General features: G+C 42.5%; 1 protein-coding gene across 4 annotated transcripts in view; it reads left to right on the forward strand.

Moving 5' to 3' along the window:
- Window positions 1-25730, forward strand: part of NUDT12 (nudix hydrolase 12) — a 130162-nt gene that overhangs the window by 94678 nt on the left and 9754 nt on the right. For 3 of the 4 annotated variants that reach the window (XM_073233232.1, XM_073233227.1, XM_037011949.2), the window contains 3 exons: window positions 10552-10709; window positions 12521-12563; window positions 14260-14446. In XM_073233232.1, coding sequence (XP_073089333.1) covers window positions 10552-10709; window positions 12521-12563; window positions 14260-14446 — 388 coding nt within the window. Of the gene's footprint in view, window positions 1-10551; window positions 10710-12520; window positions 12564-14259; window positions 14447-16751; window positions 16852-25730 lie in introns of those variants that run through there. The other variant, XM_073233241.1, reaches the window with a different exon arrangement.

Raw genomic sequence — 25730 nt, forward strand, 5'->3', positions numbered from 1 at the left:
CTTGGCTGGACATCACAAGTTACTATGCAGCCTCAGCCGGAAATCCAACCTGGTCCATGAGCTAGGAAGGAATGGAAGGTGAGCGGTGAGGCTCACACTCCAAATCAGCATAGGCCTAACCAGCTTATTCTGACCACACTCCCTTTCGGCCTGTTTACGCCCGCTGAATGATGGTTTACCAACCGCTCACGTGTACCAGGAGTGCGCTGCACTGCCGTGTGCTCTCTGGGAGTGCAGAACACGACCATTGCATCTATGCAAGGAGCGCATTCCCAGGAGCTGATGACTCCAAAACTAGTGCTGACAGAGAATGGCAGATATTTCTAGTCACCAGATGAAGGAGTAGCACCTTGTGGCAAGAGAGTGAAGAGTTCTCTCGGCCCCCTGTGTTTTGAAATTCTTGTTGAATTTTTATTTGATTTGGGATTATTCACCTTATTTCTGATTTTGTGCCTGATGTTTACATAATTTGCATAATTCAAATTGGCATAAAAGGATCTACCTAGATCCTAAAGGGATATTGCTGGAATTAAATTAACTAACATGTATAAAACATCTGACAGAATCCTTGGAATAAAACAGATGAAAATGAAAGGTAGCCATTCTTATTTGCTGTTATATTCAATAATATTTCTAATAAATCATTGCCCCAATCCCAAGAATAGTATCCCTAAGCTATAAAGCTGGAACAGTTTCCATTTTTTTATCTGTATGAGTAGAATAAAAGTAGAGCTCATAGAGTTAAAACATTGTGTAAGAAAATACCATTTAGCATTGAGGTTCTAAGTGTTTTTCCACTGAAGGGAAAATTAATACCCAGTCAGTTCTGCTTCTGTGCAAATGTGGAACAGATTAAACCTACACATCATCCAGGGCTTTGGTCTAGTCAGTGATTAGAATACCTCTTTCATTAGGTTATTTTCCTTTGCCTGCATCACGGGGGAGGGACTAATGATCAGCAAGACCTCTGAATTAAATGCGAGCCGTGATAAAAGCACTCTGCAGGGTCATTCCCTGAACCGAGGTGAGCAGCGCAGAGCATCCTTCCACTCCTGAGTCACAGCTAGTGAGGGAGGAAGCCCCCCAAGCCTCAGAGCTGGGGCCAGGGCACCCAAGGGCAGAGCGCCACGCACCCTCTCGTGCAGTCTTCCTGCAGCCCCACCTTCCTGGCCTCTCTCTGGCTGCAGTGATCGTCTCTCCAGAGGAGCATGTCCTCCAGGGACAATTTACATCTTGTGGGGCCTCAAGGTCCAAAGTCACCAGACAAGTGTCCTTCACACAATTCCAAGAAGAGGGAAATTTTTCTGAAAACAGACCTAGGGAAACTTGTCCCTGGAGTGCTTATGTCATAGCCATAAAGTAGCACAGCCAAACACCAGACACTTACTCCAGAAGAAACTGATGCTGGGTATCAGGACTGTCCTCCTTGATCCCTGGGTGTTTAACTGGGCACTTCCTCCAGCCTCAGTACTGTCTTAGCTGCCATGTGGGGAAAATAACATGATCTCTGCTCAGAGAGAGCTCGTATCTACTGGGGCCCACAGGACCCACATGAGACTCCATCCAGCAAGAGACTGAGAGCGCCAGCTGGGATCCCCGGGATCCGGGCCAGGATGGAGGCCTCAGGCCTGCTAACTTGCTTCCTGGGCGGACCTGGGCAATGTAGTGAGCTTCGCCAAGCCTTCCTCTGGAACTAGAAGATGGGGGTATCAGCTCCAACCTCCCGAGTTGAATGTGAGCATGAATGTGGTAAAACTGGCCTTTCTGAAATAAATCTCGCTTGGAGACAGTCTCATGTCATTGCTATGTAAGTGCTGGTTCACCTGCTGGCTTTCCCACCTAACTGCTGCATTTCCTTGGTCAAACTACTTAACCTCACTTACCCCCATTTCCTCGTCTGTAGAATGCAGATAAAACAATCCTCCTAGTGAGATCATTTTACAACTCTGCCAGAGTCAACAAGGAGTATTAAGACAATCCTTTTAAATGTGAAGAATCAGGGCCAGTCTACTGTCATTTTATTCTTCACTCAAGACAAGGCATTCAGAAATCACCTGCACTATTTTTAGCAGTAAACTGGTGAGATTTCTTTTCCCTTTTTCAAAGGTCTGAGCCATTCAGAAGATTTCTTGAGGTTGGACAGAAAGGGTTTGCTAGAAAGTCCCAGAAAACTCTGTGGGCATGACACAGCAACTCCTGCAAAGGCCGGGAGGTATTCTGATCCTTTCTATTGCCTCCCAGGAATTTGGTACATATTACATATTCTCTCCCCCGTGTATGTACCTATTATTTATCTTCTGGAAAGCGGGTACCCTGGTCTTGTTGAGAACAATTAGAATATTTATTCTTACTTGAGAAAAATAGACTACAGTCCTGCTTTGCTAATCTCGTTTGGTTCCTTGGTGAAAGAAGAAAAATTTTAATGATGTGGTGACTGGGAGGGGAATACACAGAATATGTGATAGAGACTCTCCCAGAGGAGACGAATAAATGATCACACACACAGCGCAGTGCCTGGTGCATAATAAGAACTCAATCTCAATACATCTTAGCCAGAAAAGGACCAAATGAGGCCCTGTTAAGATCCAGCACTCAATTATATGGTACAGGCATGCTTTGTATGTAGAGAGAGAATGGTGGTGGCTAAAAGAGGCAAAAAAGACTTCATGAAGGGAGAGAAATTTAAGTTGGTCCTTGAAGGATGTCTGGAGTATGAATGGGAGGGGAAGAGCTGGGAGGGCATTAATGGTGAGGGGAACTTGAGCACTGTCTGAGAAGGACTGGGTGGTGTATTCCTTGTATTCCTGCAATACTAAGGACTATGAATGAAACATGATAGAAATGGTGGAGCCAAATTATAGTGGGACTGGGAGAGCCCTGATTGGATATTTCTGATGAACTCACATGTCTATCAGTCTGGACAGGAGTGCAGTGGGTCAGGAGTCCTGAGAGTGCCAGGAACTGCTGCAGATGTGAGGCCCAGAGAGCTCCATGTCTGCATTAGAACAGCCACAGAGACAAACATCCAGGGCAAGGGTGACGTGAGGCTGATGCTTGGACACACAGAGAGTGCTGAGTGCTACTACAGGGGTTCTGAAAGTGAGAACCAGAAGTGCCTCCCACTATAAGAACCTACCATACTTCTGAGTACCTCTTTAGTCTGGGGGCCAGTTTCCTACATGTGAGGGGAGGGTGTGAAGAGCAGAAACCTGGGCTAGAACGCAGGCCTCAGTATCTGAGGCTCCCCACCATGCTGCTGCTGCCCAAACTGACAGCCGGGAGCCCTGGGGAGCTGCATCCTACAGGCACCTGGCACAGAGGGCACCTCCAGGACTGACGGGTGGACGAAAGGCAGCACCCTCTGCGCTCCTTTGGAACTATCACAGAAACCAGGAAGAAGAACCCCCCCTTCCTGCAGTTGTTCCAGGGCTGTGCACTGCCAAAGTTTAATTTTATGCCAAGTGGCAAAGGAAAAATATTATTATTATTATTATTTATATTTAGTATTAGTATTAAAATATTAAGGTCTCATATCCATTTTCACAAATAAGACTATGAAGGATACATTTGGAGCTGAAGGGCAGTAAATTGGCAACTGGCACCATGGTCAGGAAAATGGAAGCACACCGTGGGTGGGCCAGGCCACATCAGATGGTTCACGTTGCACCGTCACAATGGTGCTAACATTGAGAAGCTCAGCCAGGAGGCTGCTGTAGTGACACAGGCATGATATGCCAAGACCTTGGGCCAAAGTGATAGTGGTAGGAATGAAATAGAAGGGTAGAGTGAGATATTTCAAAGGAAAAACTGAATTTTTCCTCCAGGTTGTCACCCTGCCTTCATCTATTCAGGCTGCTATCACAAATATGCCGTAGACTGGAGGGCTGAAACAATGCACACTTACCTCTCATAGTGCTGGAGGCTGGGAAGTCCACACCCCAGGCTCTGGCAGAGTCAATGTCTCGTGCTGGTCTACTTACTGGTTCATAGAAGGCTGTCTTTTTGGTGTGTCCTCATACCGCAGAAGGCATAGTGGAGCTCTCTGGAGCCTCTAAAAGAGATTAGTACTGTGCACATAGCTCCACCCTCACCTTATCACCTCCCAAAGGCCCCACCTCCTAAAACCATCACATTGGGGATCAGGGTTTCAACATAGAATTTAGGGAGCCACAAATACTCAGTCCATAACACACCCCAAGTTACCAAAGCAAAAATGGAGAGAGCCACTTTTCCTCTCCTGAGAAGTGCTGAGTAAGCCATCAGGTGTGCAGATAAACATCTGAATCCACTGAGGACCAGAACTCTCCCTCTCAGGAACAATGGGTCACTTTTTTCACAGAGAGGGTCAGAAGGGGCCCAGCAAAGGTCCATGAGTAATAACAGACATGTTGAGTTTGGAAATTCCAGGGCCTAAGAGCATGGCCAGAAAAGGGGCCATGGAATGAGATTGGCCAACGACCGGGAAATAAGTCGAAGGCTAACAGCCACGGTGGGCCTTGGTGCATAGCGCAAGACCTAGCAGAAGGTACAGACACATTCAGTGCCATTAGTGGAAGGAAGACAGTAGAGAGGGGGGAAGGAAAGAGAAATCTGTAAAGTCAGGATGTTAATCTAGGCATGGGAGGGGCAAGATCTGACAGAGGTCCAAGAGGCAGCCCCTCAGGATGTGATCACAGAGGGAGGGAGGGGCAATAGCACGGGACTCCCAGCAGGAGTCCGCCTCTACCGGTGGGCTGTGGGGGTCTCAGTCCAGCGGTAACCAGAGCAAGTGCTGAACCCTCTGAACATCTGAATAATGGGCATATTAAGGACTAAATGGGCTCTGTGACCTGAATGACAGGAATGACAGGAGCCTACCATTCTGATCATCCTAACTGCCTTCCAAGATCTGACAGTGAAGCCACCCAGCCGGCCACCACTGTCTGCCTTCTCCTTCAGGCCAGCTCTCTGCAGCCCAGCCCACCCCAGCCTTCCTCCCAGGAACACCCATTGCTGCTTCTGAAGTGGGATCTTTTCTCACACAGCTTCCTGGTCCTAGCACCAGGATGTTGTAGTGATATTTCATGTGCACTTAACCTGAAAGTAGACCCCAGATTTGAGAAAGAAAGACCCTTCATTGATTAGCCGTTGTGTGCCAAGCATTTAAAGTAGATAATCTCATCTCATCCTCACAAATGAAGGTGTTTTTGCCTCTGATAAATCAGGACACTGAGATTCCCAGGGACTGAGCCCTTCCCCTTGTTCATGTAGCCTGTAATTCTTGGAGGGGAAAAAAAAGACAGATATAGGAACATACTTTAAATAAAGTTACCCTGACACCTATGTTAAAGTTCCTTGGTTAACAAATTTTCTAGGTTCTTACTCTTCACGTTCATCAAATTTCCACATAAAACTGAAAGCTAACATTTATATATCACTTAAGAAGTGTCAGGCAGCATTCTGAACACTTTACATATCTATTAATTCAACCCTTGTAACAACCCTATTTATAAGGAAACTGAGGCACAGAGAAGTTAAGTAATTTGCTCAAGGTCACAGAGGTGACCTAATAAGTGGTGCATAGCCTCCATGGGCACTGGGGATTCAAACACAGCTCGTCTGGCTCTAGAATCCATCCACAAATCACCAATACACAGGACAAACATTCAATAGCACAACTTAAGAGGTAGCATGTCTTGATTTTATGGTTAACTTGGCAACTTTTTGACAACTTTTAACAAGGTCATGACTATGACTTAGATTTACTCCTCCACAGCCTTCCTTTTGTTATGTCTTTCTGTTGTGACTGAAGTATTGGGTGGGAATTGTTACTTATACTCCATGGGATAGTTTAGGAGCCAAGGAAAATGGTGACAAATGAGCTATATGATTGAGGCCAGACGTGCCTCTTCAAAGCTGTAGAGAGTGGGCAGCGCCAACTCCATCATCAGCATGCCTCCACTTGGCGGACCTGCCAGCAGGAAGCCTGTCCGCCTGGGTGCTGCACAGTGCATTAGTCTGTGTGCAGAGAAACTCCTTCAGCCCCCAAAGCTGCCTGTGTTTCCTGGAGCCCCGCGTCTTCCAGGTGCCAGGAAGCAATGTGGTGCTGCCAGCATGTACTTATCATTCCTAAAAAATGGTTCCCCACTCCAGGCAAACAGAAAGAAAAGCACAAAATCCCGTGTTTGCAGCAAGTAAGTTACCTCTGCTGGTGTCACAACTGCAGCCGGGCAGCAAGCATTACAAAAGCAGAGAAGCAGCAGCAACCATACTTCTCTTCAGACTGGAGTGTTACTGCAACTTTGGGGGCAATGAAATTGTCATCAGGTTCCTGATCAAGGCAAAAAGAGAAAAGTTAGATTCATGCAGCTGTGAGGGAACCCAGCACCACTCACAAACAAGGGTCTGACTTGCATGCCAGCTTTATTTTCTGTTCTCCATTCTTTGTCCATCATCTCTTGCCTACTAGGAGGAGAAAAAGGAAAACATAAATACACACATGCAAACACAGGTGGATGTATGCATGTGACCATCATGAGTGGTGTCATGAGGGGCTCTCAGTGCCTAGAATCAAGACTTCTACTTAACCACAGGAGAAACATGGCCATGGTCACTGCACTGAAAGCGCTCTGGTGCTCTTTCCTTCGGGCCTCCGCAGATGCGCTGCTCTCCCGATCCACTCAGCTAAGACGTGGACAGAGGCCATCGTCTCAAAGCTACTAAGGAGTGATGGCTTTCAGTCACCACTGGGAACTGGGTGCCTCCAAACTGCTGCCTGCAGATTAGGGGCTCTCGGCATCACTAATAAGCCTCCAAGAGACACTCATTCCTCAGTTTTACTTCAACGTGTGAGCTTTAAATATAGCACCCTAGACGTGTTTTTTATGCACCCTTTCATGTGCTATTTTGCTTTAGGACATGCTTTCTTTTCCTCTAAATTTATCTCGGCCCTGTTTTCCCCACCGACAATTAGCTCTTTTTCAGGGCTGATGATGCCCTTTTCCTCCTTCTTAGTTTGTGCATTTCATGGCTATGCCTTCAGATAAAGTGAAACATGTTAGTATAGTGTCCCAACCTTTCCGTCTTCTTAGACAGAGGGGCCTACCAGCAGCCACACAGTATTTCTAACATGTTTACACCAAAATGTTGACCAAAGCAAATAACTCAAAAACATCTGTAGGTAATTTTATTTTACCAGAGAGCCCAAGTTGCAGACAGACACAAATGTTCTTGTCTATATTTTTCTTTATAGAAATAATATTTAGAAGTGGATTTTCTCAGGTTGGGTTTTTGTCCTTATGATTGTTTACTATGTCCCTTTTCTGAATAGTCTGACCTCTGGGTTTGTTTTTTCCTGTAGAAATCGTATTTCCACGATAGACACTGCCAGCATTGCCCACGCTCACCTGGTGCAAACAGCCCACGTGCCCGTATTCTCAGTTGATAGCTTCTGGACCTCACTAAACATTTCCTCGCTGAATCCCTTCAGCATCCCTGCTATTTTAATCAGCCCTGCACACATGAAGCAGCTGGACCTCTGATCTGGCTCAGGAATAGAAAAATGGAGCTAGAGCCTTTCCATGCCTTGGAAAGGACAGTGTAAAACTGGGGGAAAACCAGAGTCTTTAAGACATTTTCATCGTTTCTAGTACCAACAAAAGGGAGACTTTCAGTGGAGTCAGAGGGAAAGAGTCAAACAGAACCCATATAAGGATCATTGCCAAACTGAGGGATTGAGTTTTGCTAAAGGCAAGAGATGAAACCCCAAGGGTGTGGCAGTAACAGAGAAAAGCAGTTCTGGTTGTCCTTTATCTCTAGAAAACATTTGATAGGGGAATATGGACCCACAGGCCAAGCAGCATTAGGATTAGACTGAACAGAGAACTACTGCCAACCCCTGAACTGCCACAAGCGTGGGCCTTAAAGGTGTTCGGCTGGTGCCTCTGCGAGTAAAGCATAAGCCAGTGAGCACAGCTGCAAGCGCACCCCCACCTGCGCACAGGCTCTGCCATGGTTCCCCTGCAGCTGAGCTCAGGGCCCCAGCAGGCTCATAATCAGGGGCAATGAGGCAGCCGCTGAGATGAGTGAGCATGGGATCCGGGCCAAGATAGAGACCACGTGAGTGAGAGAAGACCTCATTTTAAAATCTACTCCATTCACCAATCATTCATTCTTCTCACACAGCTGCAATCTGAGCAGAGGGGGAAAGCCTTTATTAGTAACTTCAGGTACCATTCTTGGTTGTGGGCCATATGACGTATGAGTGTACTCCTCTGCATTCTCCTACAGCAAAGGATGTGAGAAAACACGCTAGTTCTAAAGTGACCTGATAGTGTTGATACTGAGAAACCAACATATCATCTCACCTGTAGAATGGGCCCAGGGGAAAGCAGATGCAGTATTTGCTCTTAGCAGATGAGCACAGCTATTACTTACCAAGAGAACAAAATTTCCAGGTTTTATCTATGCTTGCCCATTTCTTTTTGAAGTTTAAGATGCTCCTGGGAAAATGATAAAAATAATTAGCCACTATTCATAGGCATGCAAAGTCTTTATCCTTATTAAAGCAAATGGAAATACATCCTTCTGCTTTCCAGTGTCATACTATTGGCCATATACAATTAGTCGAAGATGTGCTACTTTCCTTATTTATTATTTACTAAAACCAATCAAAATTCTAGATCTTTGTCTCTATTCCAGGAAGGCTGACGGCTTCAGGAAATACTCTGTCTCCTAAAATGTTGACTACTACAACCTTCAACTGCTGAGCCTGCAGTCTTCCAAACTGCAGTGGCCTAAGTAGCCAAACATGCATGAGAAGTAGTGTGAAGACAAAGACAGAAGATTAGTCCTTAAATCCTGTTTCTGTCTCTGTAACCTTGGGGCATCCCACTGAAACTAGTTTTTTCCACTAGCAAATAGAAATAACATTAGCTTCCTATCTTACAGTTATGAAGAAGAAAAAAGAGAGTACATGAAAATGTTTATAAACCAAAATGCCATACAACTATGAGATATTATTTTTAGTTAAAGAACATCTCTGTAGCCATCCACAATGAGTTCCAAGAAATATTTTATATGTGTATACATGCATGCATACACATGTATACATGCACACATATGCATTTATTTATTGGGGTGGGGGAGGGTCCATAGTTCTCACCTGCATCTCAAAGGCAATCATTACCTAAAATTGGTTAAGAACCTCTACACCAGACGGTGGTCTACAGTTCCATCAGTCATTAAAAGTATACAAATAAAAACCACTAGGAAATACCACTACATGTCTAGGGGGATGGCTGTTATCAAAAAGACAAGCAATACAGAGTATTGGTGTGGAGCAGTTTCTTACAAAGTTAAAGATAAACTTACCATATGGCTCAGCAATTTCACTCTTGGTAACCTACCAAAAAGAGAATGAAAACATATGTCCACACAAAGACCTGTACACAAATGTTCATAGCAGCATTATTCAAAATAGTCCAAAACTGGAAAGAAAAATCCATCAACTTGTGAATGATGACCTGAAGGAGGCAAATCTGTGTAATCCAATAGAGCTCAGCAGAAAGAAGGAATGAAGCACTGGGAAGTGCTACAACGTGAATGAGACTTGGAAACATGTCCCTCAGTGAAAGAAGCCAGTCCCAGAAGCCCAACGTACATGATTCTACCTAGATGAAATGTCCACAAATGGCAAATTGATAGGGACAGAAAACAGATCTGTTATTGCCTCTAAATGGGCAGGCTGCAAATGGGCTGAAAGAAAACTCAGAGGTCGATAGAAAAGTTCTACAACTAGATTGTGGCAATGGTTTCACAACTGTAAATGTACAAAAAAATCACTGAATTTGTACATTGAACAATGAAGGACTGTATGGTATGTGAATTATACCTCAATACAGCTGTTTTTAGGAAAGACATGAATAATGGACAGGATGTCTTGAGCTATAATTGTAAAATAAATACAAATAACAAAATATTTACCTGTAGAATGGTTTTTGTCTTGCATATATATCATGGTATTTTAAACTACTGTCATTTAAAGAAAAGTGTTCTTTATTCTATGCTGCAGTTTCCAGATTTGTAATACAGAGATGAATAAGTAACACTACCTCATGAACATTTCTGAATATAAATCAAATAGGTGTAAAGAAGTTAGAAGGGCGCCTGATGTGCAATAAGTATAAAATACATGTTAATTATAGACACTAACTAGAGAGCTTGTGTCACTACAAACCACATATAGTTTTTAATATCAATTTCTTTTGATTTTTTTTCTGATGGGAAAAATGGGCATTAATAAATAATGATACTTTCCCAGGTTGGCATAAATAAACTGCATATTAATAGAAGCTATTCAAAGGGGATGTTGAAAAATATCATAGCTGGAAATTTGGATTTCTGCAGAATATATCATGGAGAACATAATCTATAAAAACTCATTTTGGCTTCATTTTCATTTCAGAACAATCAGTTCAAATGAATAATTTCAGTCTTCCCACCCTCTCTTGTTTTCTCCTTTATCTGCTTGGTTGCACTGCCCATGCTGAGCCTCTTCCCTATCACTTACAGGATGAAGGAAAATGCCCGCCTCTAGAGGTAATAAAATTAGAAGGTGCAGAAGTTGGCATTGACAGCAGTTTGGGAAAACCATTTGTGTTCAACTGTGTGCCTCAGTCTGGCAATAGAGCATTTTGCCTGTGTGCCACCTCAAACCAAGAAATGAAAAGGTAATACGTGAATCTTTTATCTTGCCAGTTTCCCTTTAGGTGGGGGATGCTCCTTTAACAGCAGTCTGGTAGATTCTTGGGACTGGAAGTAGGGAAGGCAAGAGCAAATTCATAGCACAAGTCAGTAAACTGTCTTTTCCTTAGATGTGAGAAGCTTGGTTCTTCACCATTCCCCCAGGTTTTTTTTAACAGAATTTCTAAAGGACAGAAGCATCTTCCCCTAATCCATTTACTCTACATCTCCACATTTTCTCAAAAAGCACAGTACTGCTTTGGTTCACATCTAGCTTCCCCAAAACCTACCAGATTTATAAATTTTAAGCTAATTAAACATAAAAATAATATTAAAAATAAAAATATTTTTAAATAAATTATTTTATATCAAAAGAGCTACAATTTAAAACACTACTGTGAGATGAGCAAAATAAAGAATAATAATAATAGAGCTTTGCAGGGCATGAATCCATTTGTAAGCTTACCACCCAATTGGGCAGAAATGTTCAGGCTTTCTAAGAGGGTAGCTTACAAACTCTAAGCACTCAGAGACTTAGGATTATTATTAAGTGTATCACCCTGAGAGAATGAATATCATCAATCAATCCAGTGTGTCAACTGAAAACGTCTTGTCCTGTAAGTACTGCTAATTTAAGGTGAGGGGTAGGATGGAGCGGAGGTGAGGGAGACAGTGGCAACAAGGGAATGGGTCAACAGTGTCAGTGTCAATGGAATATCTCTTTGAGAGAATTTGGACTCAGCTCCAATTTTAGAGATGCTTAGGTCTGAAACCTCTTACGCAAATAATATACTGTACCTGTTTGCAGAACATGTACTCCAGTGTATGTTTCTTGAAGGACAAATGGAAGTACAGTGATAGTGACTTGATTGTATTTCAATTCATGGACAAAATATTTATTGGATAGTTAATATGTCCAAACTTTAAGGTCTCTATAGATTATTAATATGATTAAGCACCAATTCTTGCTCTCAAAAAAGCTCTGACCCAAGAAGATAAGGCATTCATTCCAATATTTTAAATGCAAAATAGAAATTGAGAAGTGTTACCAGAAAAGACAAAGTGGCCTAGGAATTGAGAGTGGGGAGCGAAGGTTTCTGGATGTGGGAATGCAGGAGGAGTTTATGAAGGATGTGGCATAGGGTCATACAAGCATACAAAAAAAGAAATGGAACAGAGGAGGGCAAAGAGAACAAATCAAGTATCACAGAGAAGAGCAGGCAGTATGGTTTGACTCAAAGCTACGTGGCTTAAAATAAAATTGAAAAAGATTGGCAAGATGGAGTGGGGTGGAGAGCCTGGAACCTGGCTAAGATGACGGGACCATGAAAATGCAGTGGTCAAGTGGGAATGCTGACGGTGGCCGCTGTGTCCAAGGAACACTTGCGAGGCAGCTCGGGGCAGTGACTCTTTACCAGTCTTCCCATATTTTAATAGCCAATGTGTACAGTTAATACACTAATAGTTATCAGCCCTGCTGGTATTAATAAATTCATATACCTTGGTAAAATAAAGAGTGAATGAATTTTCTCTTAGGCACTAAGTAAAATATAGTAAAGGAGAAGAATAAGAATAATTTATTTTAAATATACCTGGAAGAAGTAAGATTTTGCCACCTAGTAACACAAATTTTGCAAGAGTATGTTGCTCTTCAACCACAAATTGAGAGCAGTGAAATATATCTGAGCCTCTGGACTGTTCTGTCTCAACGATGGGCTTTAGGGAGAACAGCCAGCCCCTCCAAATGATGCTTATCTAGCCCCCGAAGGAGAGCACCTCTCATTTTACTCTCTTTCAGATGGCTTGAGGCAATGGGCAAAGCGACCCATCCTGTCCGCCAGGTAAGGTGTTTGATTATTTATCTCTGCTTCCATCCTGCTCTTCTCCTCAGAGGGGCAAAGGATCAAGTCAGATGTCATGCAGTCCGCCCCGGGACTTCTCAGATCTGCTGTGAATGCTGGGAGAGAGGATTTCAAGTCAACAAGGTTTCCGGCTAGGATTCAATGGGAGAGTTTGCATTCCTGCTGTTCTTTTTATTTTCCAAGATTTGTATGACATTTCTCTCAGTGAGCGCGGTGGGAAGTCCCAAACTGGGGTGGAATTTCTGCTTCACACAGAGCAGACTAGCAGTTCCCCATGAGGTTAAATCACTGCTTCTGTCCTCTTTTCACTCCCTAAGTTCCAGATCCCAGGGATATCTTGGGATAGAGCTGATAGCCAAGCAGCTCATTAGGAAAATGAATGCCATGTTTAGAAATGCAGTGCTTCATGTTCAAATCCTTTTTCTGGAGACATGTTAGGCCAGCCTCACTGTTCCTGCCTATTCACAGTTTCTAGCCTTGAAGCAATAGATTTTTAATTTCAATTTGACCTATAAACTGAATGATAACTTTATAACATCAACAGGTGAGTCATCACTTTAACCCCTAAGGCATTTGATCTCTCTCTTTCTGAGCTCATACTATGACCTGGCCAGAGGGAAATTTTGCTTTAATATCCATTTGTTTCATTTTTATGCTACAGATACAATTTCTAATAAGAGTGTAGATTTCCTTTAAATATGCTCATTTCCTCACAAAACGGCACACAAGCAAAACGTATTTACCATCAGTTATCTTCTCTACATGTTTTGGTTCTAGTACGTTCAGGAAAAGTTGGACTGTTTAACCTGAAATGTACCGCCCAGTGCCCTGTAAGTGTCCTTTCAGAACAATCACCGGCATCTCGTATGACAAACAGCAGGACTTGTATTTCATTTTACCTGGAACACAACACTCATTACACTCATCCATCTCTCCCATGTGTCACCGTAATGAGCCTCAATATTTTTAAGAGGGATCTCTTCTGCTAATGCACTCAAGAGTGTCTGCAGCAGTGACAGGAACACCCAGACTCCCAGCAGGCTCCCACTCCACAGCAAAGAGCACAGCCAGCTCTGTATTCTGAAACCTTTTGCACAGCCTCGTTAAAACTAAAGAGCAAAACCAAAACCAACTAGAGAGAAACTGGCCAACAGCCAGCAGCACCATGCCACCTGCCTCAGGTCAAGTTCCCAGGAAGAGCCTGCCTCTCAGGCCTGGGGACCAAGGGCCACCCTCCAAGGTAGAGGATCTTGATTCCACATCACGGACCACGAGAGCCTAAAGCCAGATCTGGCCTGGGGCACTTACCTTGTTCTTTTGCACAAATGGGATTTCTAGATAAAGTGAAGCATGGACCAGTCTTTGCTGGGTTGCCTTTTCCATTTCCTTTCTGAACATCACTGAAGTTTTTTTTTGACTCCCTCACAATAGAATGGAAACCAAAGAGAGGGGATGTCTAAGGCTATGAAAAGGGAGAGATTCTTTACGGCCAGTGGATAAATTCAGGGTTTCTGCCTAGTTGCTCAGGTCTTCAGGTTGCCTTAGTAATAGAATCACTTACGGCAGCAGATTCTCTGAAGTCAAACAGCCTTAGCGGTGATGTCATAGACTCGGGGAATCGATGGCCATTGGCAAGGATGACAGCTCAGATGGTCCCTCTGTGCCACACCTACAGAACCATGTCTGGGAAGACGTTACTCTGCACAACAGTAGCCTCCCGCCCCTGGCTATCAAGAGCCCAGAGTGCCTGGGCCTTTTGCACCGACTGGACTGCAGCACAGACATGTGGGTCCAGCACTACTGCATTCTCAAGGATGGCTGCTTGTACTTCTATGCTAGCATTCGCTCCACTCAGGCCTCAGGTATGGACTCAAATTTCATTTCAAATTATAGTAATTAAAATAATAATAGTCATGACCCATCTTACCTTTTCTGGAGCCTCTACCAAGTCTTGTGCTGTGTGCTTTACCTAAATTAGTTTAATTATCCTCCAGTAGGCACGTACTATTATTATTCCCATTTTTCTTATTCCCAGATAAGAAAACTGTCTGGAAAGTCTACATAGCTTGACAAGATCACATGTACTAAGCAATGAAGCTGACATCTGAGCACAGACAAGCTAACTCCGGAGCCTGTATTCTTAAGCCCATGCTTTCACTACCTAGAAAAGCAAAAAGTTAATCCCTTCATTCTTTTGGCCATTGATGACATTCAATCAATGCCAGTAGTTTTTTGGGTAAAGACTCCACCCTTTTCTCATAGGATCCCTAATCTTGGACAAGTGAGTAACAAAAAGAACATTAACTATCAATTTTCCTTGAGCAAGTTACTTAACTTCGTAAAACTTAGTTTCATCATTTGTAAAATAGAAACAGGTATTTCACAGGACTATTGTAAAGATTAAATGACATACTTGCTATTAGAGTGACTTAAGCTCCACATAAAAAGCTCTTGCTATATAAATTTACATATTTAAATATATTTTATTATGTATTTATTGAATTATAAATATATTAGAAGTTATATATACAAAAATACAAATTATAAATATTAAAAGCTATATACACAAGTTAAAGCTATATATATATATAATTTAATTTAATAATGAAATAACTGTGTCTGATTTCTATAAGAAAAGTTAAAGCCTTCTTGTAATTTCAATACTCTTGAGATTATTGGTATTTTATTTGCAGTTGGACTTTTTTCAAAATGAATAATCCTTAAATAACTAGCAGTAGTGAACATCCTGGAATCTCAGTCATTTAATTTCTTTTTTTATCATTTGTGCTATGTTTAATTAAGCCAGACAGTCATGACAAATGGGAAGGAGGTATCTGGTGACCATTTCAACTTTCTTGGAAGAGTACAAAAGAGGTACATAGTGCACATCACACTGTGGTCCATTTCTCATCACTCAGAATGAGCAATACACGGTTTCTCTTCCACTTAATCACCCTTCCATTTTAAGAGTGTTAAAACATGACCCAGAATATTAGTCAATTATAAGAGACAGCCGGCACTTCTGAGCACTTCCAGAACAGGCTGTCCCATTCAATCCCAAATCCACAGGTTTAAGCACCTGGTACTAGGTTGGGGATGAAGGTAAACAAAACAAACCTCCAAAGTTGTCATTGACTTGGATTTTTATTATAAAATTTCACTGCAAAAGTCTGAACCATTTTAATTACTAAATCAATGAAGCTCATTTTCAAGAGACTATTTCCATAGATAGAAAGGTAATGTCCAGGATTAAACACTCAGATTGCTCCAAACTGAAATATTAACAAGGTGCTTCCAAACCCCTGGGGCCCAAAGACTGATTCCAAGAGTTTAAAAGAGTAGTAACAGCCACTGGGTGGCTTTCCTTATTCTGAAAGGTCAGAAGAGGCCCTTAGAATGGTGCTGGTTGGAGAGCTGGGAAATGGTTACTAATAAATGTTTAAAAACAGTAACAACAAAAGCAGAGTTATCATTTATTGAGTGCGGCTTTTGTACTGGTCACTCTTAAAGTGTTTTTATTTATCATTTCATTTAACTTCTATAACAATCCAATTAGATAGGTTGTTACCCCACCTACAAGTTTGGAAACTGATACTTACCAAGGTTAAATCATTTGCCCAAGTCCCCTGGGCCAGTGAACGGTGAAGACAGAATCAGAAGTCAGGTAGCCTAAGTTATACCAACAAAAATTAAAAGCAGACAAAGAGAAAAAATGGAAAGTTTCTTTGTATTCAGCTCTCATCATTTCACATATCGATCCAGAACCTTTCATAGTTCTTTGTTGCCTCCAGAGTTCTCTAGGGTCTTACACTTTGTCCCCAAACCCTTCTTTATGGCTTTCTCTCCCACTCCTTGGGCTAAAGCACCCTGCAGTCTCACCAAACATGGTCACATTCTATTCCCTTAGCACACCCCAACTCTTGAACATGTTTCTGATCCCATGTCTTTGCTTGTGCTAGTTCCTTCCCCTGAAAAATTCCCCACTTACTGATTCCCCAGCACACATTGTCCAGATTCGACCTGTCCTTCAAACGCTTATTCCAATGCAGGTCATCTCTACTCTAAAGCGATCCCAGATGGTCTTACATACGCAAAGCATCTCCCCTTTCTGAACTTTCACTCTCACCTGAGACACTCATCACACTCTCCCTTGTATTTTATCTCTAGATGGCCATTTCTGCTCTTCTAAGGGATTATAATACTCTGGAGATGACTGTATTATGGATGTTTAATGAATGAATGAATGAAAAATCAAATTACCTCAATTGGCCATTATTCCCAAGAAGTGCGAGTAGTCTGTCATCCCCTCATCTAATAGTGAAGAAAGATCAGATGACTGGAGGCCATTTCAGAGGCAAAGCCGGAACTCAGGCCGCCCGATGGCTGGCCTTTCTGTCACATCACACTCTTTTCATATGTAAGAAGTTATCTAATTTCTATATATTTTTAAACTCCTTTCTTATTTGTGACTAATAAAAATATTTAATCCAAACCCATGTGTTCTTTCCCAGCCTTATGTCTTGAATATTTCTATCTCCATAGGTCTTCAACTTCTAGCCCAAATTTTCTCATAGATTGAAAAAACATTTTCCTTACTGAAATTCCAATAGAAATTTTCTATCTAGGACATGTTCTAAAATGAAGGCCTGTAATTTTTGGTTTAGAAATCTTCCTATGTGTCCAGGACTCGAATAAGCACTTTATGTTCATTATCTAAAACTAATATTTGCAAAACATCCACTGTTATTGCCCCATTATAAGTGAGCAATTAAGGCTTAACATAGTTAACTAACATGCCAGTGGTCACCCAGCTGTAAGTGACAGAGTGTGAGCAAATGCTGTCTGTATCCTACGCCCAAACTCTTAGCCACATTAGACGTAGCTTTTCCTGACAGAAACTAGTCTTCTTAAAGCAGTACATAGTCAGGAATCTCTGTGTTTGGTCTCTGCACCCTGCACACCAGCACACTGAGTGCAGTAGCCAGGATCCATCCAGCCTGTTTGTCACAAGACAGGCGTTGAGGATGACAGAGCAATTTGTTGAGAATGGCTGAATTCATGCTGTGCCATAAACATTACAGACACTAAACTACCCATTTTAACTTAATCATTTTTATAAGTGTGGAATATAAATCATTATTATGTTCATAAAGATTATACAGAGTTCTAATACTCATTTCAGGTTCCTCTAGGAGATGCTAAGGGAATGGCCTTTGTGCTGGTCTGACTTAGAATTTCTCCTTTACTTGTACTGTCCTAGCTCTGCTTGGGTCTTGTATATCTCATCTTAATCTGGTTCCTTGTTCTCCAGCCCTGTGGAGGTCATAACCTTGAAGCAAGCCTTGATTACCATGAGTAGCAGTCTTTATCAAATTGCAGGCTTTGACCCATTACTGAGTCATGCAATCGGTATAGTAGGTTGTGACCAGTATTAAAAAATATAACAAGATGGCGGTGTGAGTAGAGCAGTGGAAATCTCCTCCCAAAAACACATAGAGCTATGAAAATATAACAAAGAAAAATCTTCCTAAAATAGAGACCACAGGACACAGGACAACATCCAGACCACATCCACACCTGCAAGGAACCAGCGCCTTGCGAAGGGGGTAAGATACAAGCCCCGGCCTGGCGGGACCCGAGCGCCCCTCCCCCCAGCTCCCGGCGGGTGGAGAGAAACCTGAGCGGTTTTTTTTTTTTTTTTGGCGAGCGCTTTTTGGAAGCCTTAGAGGGACGGCCCCCGTTGCTGGGGAGGTAGGGTGGCGGGACCGGTGAGCAGGTGCCTGGGAACAGCGCTGGAGGACAAAGAACACCCCGCGTTTCTCCCTGCGGGACCGGCGGGCGGGTGCCTGAGACCGGTGCCTGAGGACGGAGGAGGTCGCGCGTTTTTCCCCCTCTTTTCTTTTTTTTTTTTTTTTTTTTTTTCTCTTTTTGGCGAGCGCTTTTTGGAAGCCTTGAAGGGACGGGGACCCCAGTGCTAGGGAGGCAGGGTGGCGGGACTGGTGAGCGGGTGCCTGGGACCGGCGCCTGAGGACAAAGAATATCCCATGTTTTTCCCTGCGGGACCGGTGGGCGGGTGCCTGAGACCGGCACTTGAGGACAGAGGAAATCGCGCGTTTTTCCCCTTTTTTTTTCTCTTTTCTGCGAGTGCTTTTTGGAAGCCTAAAAGGGACAGGGACCCCGATGCTAGGGAGGCAGGGCGGCGGGACTGGTGAGCGGGTGCCTGGGACCGGCACCTGAGGACAAAGAATATCCCGCGTTTTTCCCTGTGGGACCGGTGGGTGGGTGCCTGAGACCGGCACCTGAGGACGGAAGAAATCGCGCGTTTTTCCCCTTTTTTTCTCTCTTTTTGGCGAGTGCTTTTTGGAAGCCTTGAAGGGACAGGGACCCCGGTGCTAGGGAGGCAGGGCGGCGGGACTGGTGAGCGGGTGCCTGGGACCAGTGCCTGAGGACAAAGAATATCGAGCGTTCCTTCCCTGCGGGACCGGTGGGTGGGTGCTTTTTGGAAGCCTTGAAAGGACAGGGACCCTGGTGCTAGGGAGACAGGGCAGCAGGACCAGTGAGCGGGTGCCTGGGACCGGCACCTGAGGACAAAAAAAAAAAAAAAAAAAAAAAAAATCGCTTGTTTTTTCCTTTTTGTTGCTGTTGTGGTTTTGGTTTGGAGAGTGCTTTTTGGAAGTCTTAAAGGGGCAGGACAGGTCACTTAGACCAGAGGCAGGGAATCTGGGGATCTCTGGGCACTCTAACCCCCTGGGCAGCAGGGAGCACAGAGGCCCCTTACGGAGATAAATAGTCTCCTGGCTGCTCCCCCTCCAACGGGGCTCCACCATTTTGGAGGAACAGCCCCAGCCAGGCCAAGCCCACAGCAACAGCGGAGATAAACCCCAAAGCAACTGGGCAGGAAGCAGAAGCCCTGTCTGCGCACAGCTGCCCAGCACAAGCCACTAGAGGTCGCTATTCTCCCGGGAAAAGGCTACAAACCAACAAGAAGGGAAGCTCTTCCAGCGGTCACTTGTACCAGCTCTGCAAACTATCTCTATCACCATGAAAAGGCAAAACTACAGGCAGACAAAGATCACAGAGACAACACCTGAGAAGGAGACAGACCTAACTAGTCCTCCTGAAAAAGAATTCAAAATAAAAATCATGAACATGCTGACAGAGATGCAGAAAAAAATGCAAGAGCAATGGGATGAGATGCAGAGAAAAATGCAAGAGCAGTGGGATGAAGTCCGGAAGGAGATCACAGATGTCAGGAAAGAGATCACAGAAGTGAAACAATCCCTGGAAGGATTTATAAGCAGAATGGATAAGATGCAAGAGGCCATTGAAGGAATAGAAGCCAGAGAACAGGAACGTATAGAAGCTGACATAGAGAGAGATAAAAGGATCTCCAGGAATGAAACAACACTAAGAGAAATATGTGACCAATACAAAAGGAAAAACATTCGTATTATAGGGATACCAGAAGAGGAAGAAAGAGGAAAAGGGATAGAAAGTGTCTTTGAAGAAATAATTGCTGAAAACTTCCCCAAACTGGGGGAGGAAATAATCGAACAGACCATGGAATTATACAGAACCCCCAACAGAAAGGATCCAAGGAGGACAACACCAAGACACATAATAATTAAAATGGCAAGGATCAAGGACAAGGAAAGAGTTTTAAAGGCAGCTAGAGAGAAAAAGGTCACCTATAAAGGAAAACCAATCAGGCTAACATCAGACTTCTCAACAGAAACCCTACAGGCCAGAAGAGAATGGCATGATATACTTAATGCAATGAAACAGAAGGGCCTTGAACCAAGGATACTGTATCCAGCACGACTATCATTTAAATATGATGGTGGGATCAAACAATTCCCAGACAAGCAAAAGCTGAGGGAATTTGCTTCCCACAAACCACCTCTACAGGGCATCCTACAGGGACTGCTCTAGATGGGAGCACCCCTAAAAAGAGCACAGAACAAAACACACAACATATGAAGAATGGAGGAGGAGGAATAAGAAGGGAGAGAAGAAAAGACTCTCCAGACAGTGTATATAACAGCTCAATAAGCGAGCTAAGTTAGGCAGTAAGATACTAAAGAAGCTAACCTTGAACCTTTGGTAACCACGAATCTAAAGCCTGCAATGGCAATAAGTACATATCTTTCAATAGTCACCCTAAATGTAAATGGACTTAATGCACCAATCAAAAGACATAGAGTAATAGAATGGATAAAAAAGCAAGACCCATCTATATGCTGCTTACAAGAAACTCACCTTAAACCCAAAGATAAGCATAGACTAAAAGTCAAGGGATGGAAAAACATATTTCAGGCAAACAACAGTGAGAAGAAAGCAGGGGTTGCAGTACTAATATCAGACAAAATAGACTTCAAAACAAAGAAAGTAACAAGAGATAAAGAAGGCCACTACATAATGATAAAGGGCTCAGTCCAACAAGAGGATATAACCATTCTAAATATATATGCACCCAATACAGGAGCACCAGCATATGTGAAGCAAATACTAACAGAACTAAAGAGGGAAATAGACTGCAATGCATTCATTGTAGGAGACTTCAACACACCACTCACCCCAAAGGATAGATCCACCGGGCAGAAAATAAGTAAAGACACACAGGCACTGAACAACACACTAGAACAGATGGACCTAATAGACATCTATAGAACTTTACATCCAAAAGCAACAGGATATACATTCTTCTCAAGTGCACATGGAACATTCTCCAGAATAGACCACATACTAGCTCACAAAAAGAGCCTCAGTAAATTCCACAATATTGAAATTCTACCAACCAATTTTTCAGACCACAAAGGTATGAAAGTAGAAATAAATTCTACAAAGAAAACAAAAAGGCTCACAAACACATGGAGGCTTAACAACATGCTACTAAATAATCAATGGATCAATGAACAAATCAAAATAGAGATCAAGGAATATATAGAAACAAATGACAACAACAACACTAAGCCCCAACTTCTGTGGGATGCAGCGAAAGCAGTCTTAAGAGGAAAGTATATAGCAATCCAGGCACACTTGAAGAAGGAAGAACAATCCCAAATGAATAGTCTAACATCACAATTATTAAAACTGGAAAAAGAAGAACAAATGAGGCCTAAAGTCAGCAGAAGGAGGGACATAATAAAGATCAGAGAAGAAATAAACAAAATTGAGAAGAATAAAACAATAGCAAAAATCAACGAAACCAAGAGCTGGTTCTTTGAGAAAATAAACAAAATAGATAAGCCTCTAACCCAACTTATTAAGAGAAAAAGAGAGTCAACACAAATCAACATAATCAGAAATGAGAATGGAAAAATCACGACAGACTCCACAGAAATACAAAGAATTATTAAAGACTACTATGAAAACCTATATGCCAACAAGCTGGAAATCCTAGAAGAAATGGACAACTTCCTAGAAAAATACAACCTCCCAAGACTGACCAAGGAAGAAACACAAAAGTTAAACAAACCAAATACAAGCAAAGAAATTGAAACAGTAATCAAAAAACTACCCAAGAACAAAACCCCGGGGCCGGACGGATTTACCTCGGAATTTTATCAGACACACAGAGAAGACATAATACCCATTCTCCTTAAAGTGTTCCACAAAATAGAAGAAGAGGGAATACTCCCAAACTCATTCTATGAAGCCAACATCACCCTAATACCAAAACCAGGAAAAGACCCCACCAAAAAAGAAAATTACAGACCAATATCCCTGATGAATGTAGATGCAAAAATACTCAATAAAATATTAGCAAACAGAATTCAACAGTATATCAAAAGGATCATACACCATGACCAAGTGGGGTTCATCCCAGGGATGCAAGAATGGTACAACATTCGAAAATCCATCAACATCATCCACCACATCAACAAAAAGAAAGACAAAAACCACATGATCATCTCCATAGATGCTGAAAAAGCATTTGACAAAATTCAACATCCATTCATGATAAAAACTCTCAGCAAAATGGGAATAGAGGGCAAGTACCTCAACATAATAAAGGCCATATATGATAAACCCACAGCCAGCATTATACTGAACAGCGAGAAGCTGAAAGCATTTCCACTGAGATCGGGAACCAGACAGGGATGCCCACTCTCCCCACTGTTATTTAACATAGTACTGGAGGTCCTAGCCACGGCAATCAGACAAAACAAAGAAATACAAGGAATCCAGATTGGTAAAGAAGAAGTTAAACTGTCACTATTTGCAGATGATATGATACTGTACATAAAAAACCCTAAAGACTCCACTCCAAAACTACTGGAACTGATATCGGAATACAGCAAAGTTGCAGGATACAAAATCAACACACAGAAATCTGTAGCTTTCCTATACACTAACAACGAATCAATAGAAAGAGAAATCAGGAAAACAATTCCATTCACCATTGCATCAAAAAGAATAAAATACCTAGGAATAAACCTAACCAAGGAAGTGAAAGACTTATACTCTGAAAACTACAAGTCACTCTTAAGAGAAATTAAAGGGGACACTAATAAATGGAAACTCATCCCATGCTCATGGCTAGGAAGAATTAATATCGTCAAAATGGCCATCCTGCCCAAAGCAATATACAGATTTGATGCAATCCCTCTCAAATTACCAGCAACATTCTTCAATGAATTGGAACAAATAATTCAAAAATTCATATGGAAACACCAAAGACCCCGAATAGCCAAAGCAATCCTGAAAAAGAAGAATAAAGTAGGGGGGATCTCACTCCCCAACTTCAAGCTCTACTACAAAGCCATAGTAATCAAGACAATTTGGTACTGGCACAAGAACAGAGCCACAGACCAGTGGAACAGATTAGAGACCCCAGAAATTAACCCAAACATATATGGTCAATTAATATTTGATAAAGGAGCCATGGACATACAATGGCAAAATGACAGTCTCTTCAACAGATGGTGCTGGCAAAACTGGACAGCTACATGTAGGAGAATGAAACTGGACCATTGTCTAACCCCATATACAAAGGTAAACTCAAAATGGATCAAAGACCTGAATGTAAGGCATGAAACCATTAAACTCTTGGAAAAAAACATAGGCAAAAACCTCTTAGACATAAACATGAGTGATCTCTTCTTGAACATATCTCCCCGGGCAAGGAAAACAACAGCAAAAATGAGCAAGTGGGACTACATTAAGCTGAAAAGCTTCTGTACAGCAAAAGACACCATCAATAGAACAAAAAGGAACCCTACAGTATGGGAGAATATATTTGAAAATGACAGATCCGATAAAGGCTTGACGTCCAGAATATATAAAGAGCTCACACGCCTCAACAAACAAAAAACAAATAACCCAATTAAAAAATGGGCAGAGGAACTGAACAGACAGTTCTCCAAAAAAGAAATACAGATGGCCAAGAGACACATGAAAAGATGCTCCACATCGCTAATTATCAGAGAAATGCAAATTAAAACTACAATGAGGTATCACCTCACACCAGTAAGGATAGCTGCCATCCAAAAGACAAACAACAACAAATGTTGGCGAGGCTGTGGAGAAAGGGAAACCCTCCTACACTGCTGGTGGGAATGTAAATTAGTTCAACCATTGTGGAAAGCAGTTTGGAGGTTCATCAAAATGCTCAAAACAGACCTACCTTTTGACCCAGGAATCCCACTCCTAGGAATTTACCCTAAGAACGCAGCAATCAAGTTTGAGAAAGACAGATGCACCCCTATGTTTATCGCAGCACTATTTACAATAGCCAAGAATTGGAAGCAACCTAAATGTCCATCGGTAGATGAATGCATAAAGAAGATGTGGTACATATACACAATGGAATACTACTCAGCCATAAGAAGTGGAAAAATCCAACCATTTGCAGCAACATGGATGGAGCTGGAGAGTATTATGCTCAGTGAAATAAGCCAAGCGGAGAAAGAGAAATACCAAATGATGTCACTCATCTGAGGAGTATAGGAACAAAGGAAAAACTGAAGGAACAAAACAGCAGTGAAGTTACAGAACCCAAAAATGGACTAACAGGTACCAAAGGGAAAGGAACTGGGGAGGATGGGTGGGCAGGGAGGGATAAGGGGGGGGAAGAAAAAGTGTGTTATTAAGATTAGCATGCATGGGGGTGAGGGAGCAAGGGGAGGGTGGGCTGCACAACACAGAGAGGACAAGTAGTGACTCTACAACATTTTGCTAAGCTGATGGACAGTAACCGTAATGTGGTTGTTAGGGGGGACCTGATATAGGGGAGAGCATAGTAAACATAGTATTCTTCATGTAAGTGTAGATTAAAAATTAAAAAAAAAAAAAAAAAAAAAAGAAAGAAAGAAAGAAAGAAGGAAAAGGGGGATTACTCCTTAACAGGATAAAACTATTGGTAAATCAAAGATCAACGCATGCTTTAAATATCCTTAATGTTGATCACTTAAAGGGTGTCAGATGATCAGCTATGGAGGTACTCTTTTCTGATAATATTCCTTTCTCTTAATTTAAAAAAAAAAAAAAAAAAGCAGTTACTGTGTGCTGACCTCCAATGAGTTCTGCACAGTGGTATAGAGGGCATGTCAAAGTGTGGGCAAAGGGTCTGTTTGTTTCTATGCAGGAGATCAAGGCCTAGCTTGGATACCCAGAAAATGAACTAAGATACGATATGAGGAGGAGCTTCCGGCATCAGCACTCTCTGGAGGACTTGTGCCGGGGGATGATCATCAAAAAGCCTCCACAGGGATTCGGACGATGCTGCGGTTGTGGCTGCATCCAGCCCACCATCTCCTGGACTTGCCATAAGAATGAGGAGGGAGATGTCTAGGCTGGCATGTGCATACAGTGAGACAACGAATTTGACCAGATCTGTACTGTTGGAACTCAACCAGGAGTTGGGAGGGGTGCAAGTTGTAGCACCCCAAAATCTCATGACTATAGACTATCTATGGTTAAAAGAACATATGGGATGTGAACAGATCCCAGAAATGGGCTGCTTTAATTTGTCTGATGGTTCAAGTACAGTTGGACAATATCCATCATATCATAGATAAATTTTCACAAATGCCTAGGGTGCCTAAGTGGTTTTCTTGGCTTCACTGGAGAGGGATGGTAATTATAGATTTGCTTTGTTTATGTCACCGTATTCCTATTATGTTAATATATGTGTGCAAATTA

This window comes from Manis javanica, chromosome 1 (assembly GCF_040802235.1).
Source record: "Manis javanica isolate MJ-LG chromosome 1, MJ_LKY, whole genome shotgun sequence".
In the NCBI taxonomy this organism is placed as follows: domain Eukaryota; kingdom Metazoa; phylum Chordata; class Mammalia; order Pholidota; family Manidae; genus Manis; species Manis javanica.